General features: G+C 41.1%; 1 protein-coding gene across 1 annotated transcript in view; it reads right to left on the reverse strand.

Moving 5' to 3' along the window:
* Window positions 1–6,677, reverse strand: part of LOC139022538 (cell adhesion molecule DSCAML1-like) — a 16,405-nt gene extending 9,728 nt beyond the window's left edge. Inside the window, exon 1 of the mRNA XM_070434518.1 lies at window positions 6,470–6,677. Coding sequence (XP_070290619.1) covers window positions 6,470–6,677 — 208 coding nt within the window. The remainder of the gene's footprint in view (window positions 1–6,469) is intronic.
* Window positions 6,678–8,527: the final 1,850 nt, after the last annotated feature.

Below are 8,527 nucleotides of genomic sequence, written 5' to 3' on the forward strand. Positions count from 1 at the left end.
GGTAGCCCCGAGGTCTAGAGAAGCGGCCAGTAACCGGAAGGTCTTCCTGTTTGAATCACAGTGCCGACAGAGAAAGAAAATCTGGCGGGAGTGAGCCCGGGAACAGGAAGAGGGTTGCTGCGCATCAATATCTGAAACTTAACTTAACCCCCTAAACTGCTCATTCGGCAGCTGCCAATGCGCCTGCACTGCAGCCTTAGCAGTTAAGCAGGTTGGGCCAGTAACGAAAGGTCGGCTAAAAGCCCGGCTAAAAATCTTGCCGATGTGCCTTTGAGATGGACACTTAACATTTAATTGCTCCAGGGTCACAGTGAAACCTCCACGAGGGTGTCTCAGGGAGATTTCGGATATGCAAAAACTAATTCTCCATTACACCATGATTTAATACACACTTGATACATGTGTTGGAAATACGGACAAATGGTAAGCAACCCACCCTGATGATGATTTTATTTACAGTTATCTACTCATCCTCAATCAAAATTTTTTTCTCCAAGCATTACTGTATATTCCAAATATCATAAAATATCCTATTGCAGGGCTCCACACCTTTTCTAGCATAGAAAATGTAACTTGTACACAAAGCTACAAATTTTTTTTTGCATATAGCCATTCAAAATAAGATCACATTCTTCTCTCCTCCATCACCCCGAAACACCTCCCCAGGTCCTTGGTGTACAAGAGATGTGATTTTCTGTCAAATATACCTGGCTAAACAACCTCTAAGGAGCCCGTACAATTACTATTTTTATTTCTGTTTTCTCTGTTTTATTTGCTCCTGGTTTAGGATTTTTTTTAATTCTGTGTTCTACTATTAATTATTACAACTTCATTCATTATAGAAAACAACGCAACAATGGATGGTCTTGAGTCCATGTCCAATGGCTTCAAATCATAGACGGCCATCCAATGAAGGTGCTGGAAGAAAAAAAGGACGCCTATTTTTTCTTGTGTAAATTTCCCCTTGAATACATTCAGACTCCTCCATTGTACTCATCCCATACTGATCTATACTGTACGCCTATACCATCTACTCGCATCTTGCCATCTTTGATGTAAATTTAGATGTACCACTTAAGCCACTTTATGAACAATCCACTTTATTTAATGTTTCTTTCATACCCTACATTACTCATTTCTCATATTGTATATACTGTACGCTTACCATCTTACTGCTCTGACTGAATGTATTCACTAGCCACTTTAAAAACAATGACCACTTCATAATAATGTTTTCATTACCCGACAATACTCATCTTATTATGTATATACTGTACTCTTACCAATTCTACTGCATCTATGCTTATTGCCGTTCGGCCATCACTCATTATAATATTTTTATGTCTACATATTCGTATTCAATTCACTTTAACACTTGTGTATATAAGGTTAGTTGTGTGGAAATTGTTTTTAGGTTATATTACTTGTTCAGATATTACTGCATGGTCAGAACATAGACAGCACAAGCCACTTTCCGCTACACATCGCATTAACATCTGCTTTTAACCCACTGTGTATGTGACAAATACATTTTGATTTTGATTGATTTGAAAGGTTTGCAGCCACAGCTGTGTTTGCATTATAGAGGGAGCTGTTTGAGCACGTGTTACTGGACACTATAAACACAACTTAATACATAAACATGTCAGTACAGATCAAAAACTGACAGAGACCACGCTGCCATGCAGTGCAATAGGTGTAACAGGTGCAGGATGTCACCTTAGATAGTTCCTCTACATTTAGAGTCTGCATGTGTGAAGTGGCTTTCACATGCTGCATGTAAATTATATTCGGTATCAATAATCTCTACCCATTCAACTATTTTTCTGAGGGGATTTAAGTTTGCCTGAGGCTAATTATAATTTAATTTGTTATATTACACCCAGCACTCTTTTTCAGTGTCTGCTGCATTGGTGCAGGCTGTCTCTTCTGTAGTGGCCACACTTGGTAATTGAATGATATTTGGGCTGTTTTGCGCTATTCATTGTGCACTTTAAAAAATCCTTCACATTTTACTTGATCTGTTCAAAAGCAATTTGGATCATAGTAATAATAATAATAAATAATAATATTAATTTGATTCCAACTAGTATAGAGCGCTATTCATTAACATACAACATCTCCAAGCGCTTTTAAGGCCAACAAAGCAAACACAAGCAATTATAGAAAAAACAATCCGGGGACACTCAATTTAGTATTGACTAATGTTACGTTCGTATTCTGATATGTATTTAAGTTGTGGAATGTCCCAATTCATCCATTCACATGATATTTCATGAATTGCAATTTCGTACAATATTTTACGAAATTTGCAAAATCACAATATGTTACACAACTTGAAAAAAACGGCATGCATTAGGCTTGACGAAATCCAATTTACTTTGCTGCTAACGTTAAGCATACGGTGGCTAAAAAACTATGTTAGGTAGCTGGCTAACATTAGCTAGGCTAGGGGTTAGGGTTAGGGGTTAGCTCAACATTGCTAATAGTTGCAAAGCTAGCCTAAAAACTGTAGTAAGTAGTTGCAAAGTTCGCTAATTTGCTAAAGTTGCTGAGATTCGAAAAAAACCTTTGGAGTTGCTAGAGAACTTTTTGCGTTTATACGCTTTAACACCATCCACCCCTACTTTTAGTTTTGGCCTTAAGTAACTGCTTTGTCTTATTGAACTGTACAAACACGTCAATATATTATACTCATTCCGAACAAAAAATATAGCAAACGCAAACCAATTCTCAAGAGATGTTTTACTGAATTACAGTCATATAAGGAAATCAGTCAATTGAAAACATTCAATTAAGGCCCTAATCTAAGGAGTTTCACATGCTGGGGAATACAGATATTTCATCTGTTGGTCACAGGTTACTGTACGCCCCTTAAAAATTGGGGCCTTCGACATTGGCCGCTCAATGATCTCGTTCACGTGTATTATATGTTGCATTCAACATTGGCCATCCAATAAAATGCAATTGTGATTCGTTGGCTTATGCCTGCCCATACCATAACCCCACCGCCACCATGGAGGCACTCGAGTTATTTACAGACGTTGACCATCAGCAAACCGCTCGGCCCACACTCACGCCATACACGTGCGTGTGTGGTTGTCGCAGGCCAGTTGGAGCATAGCTGCCAACATTTCTTCGTAAAACATGACGCGCTTATAGGTCAGCCGAAATGCAGCATTGTCAATTATCTGCTCAAACATCTCTGGTTGACATCTTAACAATCTTCACTGAGTTACACATAGTTACAATAAGGAAATCGAGTCACTTTGACAATAAATTCATTTGGCCTAATCTATGGATGTTCCCCACTGGCCATGGGTGGGATCCAGCTCCCAAGTGAGAGTGGGCCTAGCAAAGGAAGAGAGAGAGGGATGCCCTCCCAAGTGCACACCTGATGTCTGCACCCCCAAGCCACCTTGTAGCAGCCACGGCCAGATCAATCAGAATGGTTTTTCCCCACAAAAGGGCTTTATTACAAACAGAAAACTCTTCAGTTTCAGTCAGCTTCGGGTGGTGTGACCTGCAGTGTTGAGGCCGCGTTGGAATGTACTGTCAATCTCGCTAAAACAAACATTGGAGGGGGCTTAATGGATGGAAGAAATTAACATTAATCTAATTGGCAACAGCTTCTGGTGGACTTCTTGCAGTCAGCATGCCAACTGCACGCTCCTTCAAAACTTGAACATCGTGGTGGCAATTGTGTTGTGCGTATGCCAGCGCAGCCACATAACACACACGACACCTAAACAGATAAACATTCGTTGCACATATACGGTGCCCCAGAACTGTTAGGGCTTTCATAAAGCTGTTCCCCAACAGCAGGAGCTCTTTCAGCAACCATGGGGGTGGAATCCTTACCCACTAGCGTACACTTGGCTATCAGTGGAGTCTTGTCTGGGCAGTGAAAACAAGTTCCTTTCAGCCTCACTGTTACTTGCCGTTTAAAAAACAAAAGCTGATATGCTGACTTGCTTAAAACAAAACGTGTTTACTCTACTGACAATTGAAAGCAGAGCGTTACCTACACCCGCAATAACACCTGCAATTAACATCTGTTAAAACACGGTGTATGTGACCAAGTAAGAATGTCTATGTTGATATGTTGTATTAGTTATATGTACAAACGATATGTCAGCTAAAGGGGACATCAAGAGGATAGAGGCATTCAATAATTTTGAATTACAGACACTTAATGAGACCAGCTAGGAGACGGACGTTAAGTCAAATACTTACTATGTGTGTCCGCGACTTTTGAAATGCATGACGTTACAGCAGACCAGAATATACAGAATTATGGGCCGTTCTGTACAGATATTCTCCCTGTTGACACGCAAGTCAGAACCTTAGCATAAATAAAGGGACGCATATGAAGCAGACAATGCAAAACAGCTCTTTACAATATTTGATTGATTACATTCTCTAAAAGCAGGGACCATTATAGGCTGACCACCAAGGTCAGCAGAACAGTAGGCTAAATTGATGAGGCGGGAAAGAGACCAAATTAATGTAGGCTTGAGGCACATGCGGCTACATACAGCTTACTACACAACATACACCTTGAGTACTTACTTGGTCTTAGCATTACAGGTATACATATATCGGCGTCGGCATAGATCTACATATAATAAAATTTTATATGGTAAGACATTTATAATATGTATGCAGTAGCGATACGATAGACATTTTTGCGCTCACCTTGTATGTGTGTAGCTCACTTGACAGGAAGGCTGGGCCTGGCAGGTACCTTGTGGAAATTTTGTCATTAACCCTTTGTCGATCAAAGTTCTGAGCAATTCCCCTCTCTGAGATGCTTATTAGATGCTTTTCCAAGAACAAAACTGGAGAAACTTCAGAAAAAAACAAAGGTCGAGATTCATGACGGTCAGCGCTGATCTTCAGGGTCAGAGCTTAACCAGAAACGAGGCCTGAATGTCCACGCAACTTGGAATTAGCGAGGTTGGAAGACTGTTTCACAGACATATATTTTCACGTGGCAAGGAGCTTGCGTTTGTTTCCCCAGTTAGCTTCGTAATAAACCAAGTTCCCAGTTGGTCTCTCAAGACTGAACACTGTAGTACCAAAGTTGGTGGCAAACAGAGTAACCAGACACGTGTTCCTACTTGAGGTAAAGATAAAGGAAACCTTAATCAGAAACTTGACTCAAGTTAGAAAGCACTTGAGTGTAAATACTTAAGTAAGAATAACTTTAAGAAGTGAGTGTATTTGGGGGAGAGAGAGGAGCGGCTATCTGTACTCTTTCCTTTACTATTAGAAAATTTTGATTATTTTGTGCTCCCGTTCACTATATTTCCTAAGGAGAAAACTTATGTAGCTCTTTTTCTCCAATAAAATTGCGTACTAAACACACCAAATGTCCCCCATACAATTAGATTATTGGAACATGGCTAGCAGGACAGAGGAAAATTATCAAAAGATCACTCGCGCACTGATGATCAATCGGGAGACATGACGCTAGGTGATCCTAGTGCCATACTGATCTAAAGGTAGTGAAGCATCTCGTAACACAATATGCATACGGAATATGTATAAAGATGATCTCTGAGTCGCAGAGGAATGTTTAAGGTCTGTCTCTAGACTATCTGTGAAAATTTTAAAGAGAGAACTCCAGAGAAAGTGTGTCCGGATTTTGGGTTGACTTAAATACAGTGAGGACATTATAACTTTTAGCATCCAATACTTAAAAGTATATTGTTTACCCACATTACCATTTACTTATTGCATACTGAAGTAAATTTAAAACCAAATACTTCTTAGACTGGATTTACTCAAGAGAGTAGCTGATTATTACTGGTGAGTGACTTTTTGCCCTTGTTAGTTGAAGTTGCATTTTCTATTAAACGAGAGAGGACAGAGACAGAGATCAGTAGAAGAGACAGAGAGCAGAGAGAGACATTAGAGACAGAGACAGAGACGAGAGACAAGACAGGACACAGAGACACAAGAGCATGAGACAAGAGAAGTAGACATGAATGGAGAGAGAGAGAGTAGAGAGATGAGAGAGATGAGAGAGAGGAGCAGATGTAGAGAGCAGTACAGGCGGAGTTAGATGAAGGAGATGAGGTACGTAGAGACGTAGAGAGAGAGTAGAGAGGAGGGAGAGAGGCGAGAGAGAGAGAGAGAAAGTAAGCCTTGTTTGCTCATGAATCTCAAGTACACCTACTGGGAGGAAAATACAGGTTAGGGAAGGTAAACAACTATATCTTTTTTTAATTCCAGGTAAACAAAAGACAGATTGGGAATGGGGCGTGTGAAGGGTTAGGTGCCAGATGAGAAGAGGGGTGTGAGTTAAGGGTTAACACACACAGAGACAGACAGGTGGGGAGCAGGGCAGGCTAAGGCACAGTTAGAGTGTTTGGTACAGGTTCACACACCCATGTCAGACATCAGACAGACAGGTGGGGCCATGGGTTTGGGGTTTAGTTAGAATGATAGTAGTGATAATTACTCTGCATCGGCCCCTGTGCCTGGCCCTCACAGCACCCACCTCCGTCAGGGAAGAGGGACCAGAACACTACGCGGTATCCCTTCAGCACGCCATGCAGCGTCAGACGCGGGGGCTCCGCCCATGTGATCACCGCCTCGTCTGACGTCACCGAGATGGCCCGCACGTTCTGGGGTGGCTGGCTGGGCACTGGGGGTAGGAGAAAGGTCATCGGTTAACATCACAGAGGGCTATAGTGTATGTTATTGAACACAGCTATCTCTGACTAATAGGACAGAAATAATAGTAATTGCAAAAAAATACTATTTATTCCAATCTTCAATTTTCAATCACTGCAATGGGGAGAGAAACAGATGTAGAAAGTGAGGGATGACAAAGAGAGAGAGAGAGAGCGAGGGAGAGGCAGGTATTGCCGTCTTGTAAATAAGAATTTGTTCTTACCTGACTTGCCTAGTTAAATAAAGGTTAAATAATAAATAATAATAATAAGGGGGAAGGGAAAGAGGGATACACAGTAGCATATAACAGGGCAGACTGGACTGACAAGGGTTAACATGAAGGATGTTGATGAGATGCAGACGGAGGATAAAAAGCAGAAGGTGTGGACAGAGGACAATGTGTCCAGCTGTGTGATAATTGCAGCTGTAGAAGCAGCAGCGACAGACAGACAGACAATCTGAGAGAGTGTGTTTTAGTTATCACTACTATTATCATAATCAGGATCTACATCTATCTCTATCATTAAGGCTGTACACACGGGGGGAGGCTGAGGGACTAAGATGTTGTCTGTCTGATGTAAAGATTAAACAAGAGAGTATTGAGAGAAGGAGACGGGGATTCCCCAATGAAAGCAAGGGGAGAGAGATTGAGGAGAAAAACAAATTGAATGATAAAAAAAAGAAAGGGTGTGAATTGAAAGGGAATAGAGAGATAACCAGTGAAGAAGAGAGAGGGGGAGGAAGAGAGAGAGGCAGAGTGGCCAAGCATATTCATAGAGTAATGGGCCTCTCTCTCTCTCAGTCTAATGAGGGAGCTAATTAGAACTGGAGAGTGATGGGGGATGTGCTGCATGTTCATCTCCTCCATTTTGTCTCAGAGACTGTGTGTGTGAGAGTGTGTTTGCACAACTGAATCAATGCATGGTGCAGCTCTATTCTTACATTGGACTCTATTTTCTATTCCTGTCGGCAAGTTAAACAAATCCACCTGTTCTGCTTTGCGGATGACACGCAGCTTTATCTACCAATCAGATCCAGTGACCAAGCTAGCGTAGCTACACTTCATATGTCTCTTGCTGACATCAAATGTTGGATGTCTGACAATTTTCTCCAGCTCATGGGAAGAAATCTGAGGTTGTTTTATTTGGCCCCCACCTTGCTAGAACACAGATTGTAAATAACCTTGGTCATTTGTCCACCAAAGTAAAAACTACGGACAAAAGCCTTGGTGTCTTCTTTGACCCTTACCTAAACCTTGAGCTGCATGTCCTGCTTTTATCATCTAATTTTTTWAATTTTATTTCAGCCACTGATCTGGCAAAGTTATACATGCTTTGATTTCCTCACAACTAGATTACTGTAGATCTTTGTATACATGTCTCAGAAATCACTCCATCATCTACAAAATGCTGCAGCTCGGCTTTTAACAGAATGTTAAAGAATGTTACCATATTACCACACCTATTTTAGCTTGGCTACCAGTCACGTTTAAGCCTAGGCTTGGTTTAGCCCCATCCTATATCTCAGATCTTTTATCTCCCTACGAGCCAGGACGCAGCCTGAGATCCTCTGGCAGGGCACTGTTGATCATTCCAAGTCTAGGTTGAAAACGAAAGGAGACCAGACATTTGCCATTCGGGCCCCTTGACTTTGGAATGGTCTGCCAGAGCAGATCAGGCTTGCAGATTCAGTGCATCTTTTGAAATCCCTTCTGACTACCACTTTTATAAAGATGCTTTTAATGTTTCATTTTAATTAGCTATCTTGTTTCATTCTCCTTCCTCCTGTCTTTGTTTCTTTGTTAGTACTATTATTGTATTGTTTTATGATGTGAAGCACTTTG

This window comes from Salvelinus sp. IW2-2015, linkage group LG23, assembly GCF_002910315.2.
Source record: "Salvelinus sp. IW2-2015 linkage group LG23, ASM291031v2, whole genome shotgun sequence".
Classification (NCBI taxonomy): domain Eukaryota; kingdom Metazoa; phylum Chordata; class Actinopteri; order Salmoniformes; family Salmonidae; genus Salvelinus; species Salvelinus sp. IW2-2015.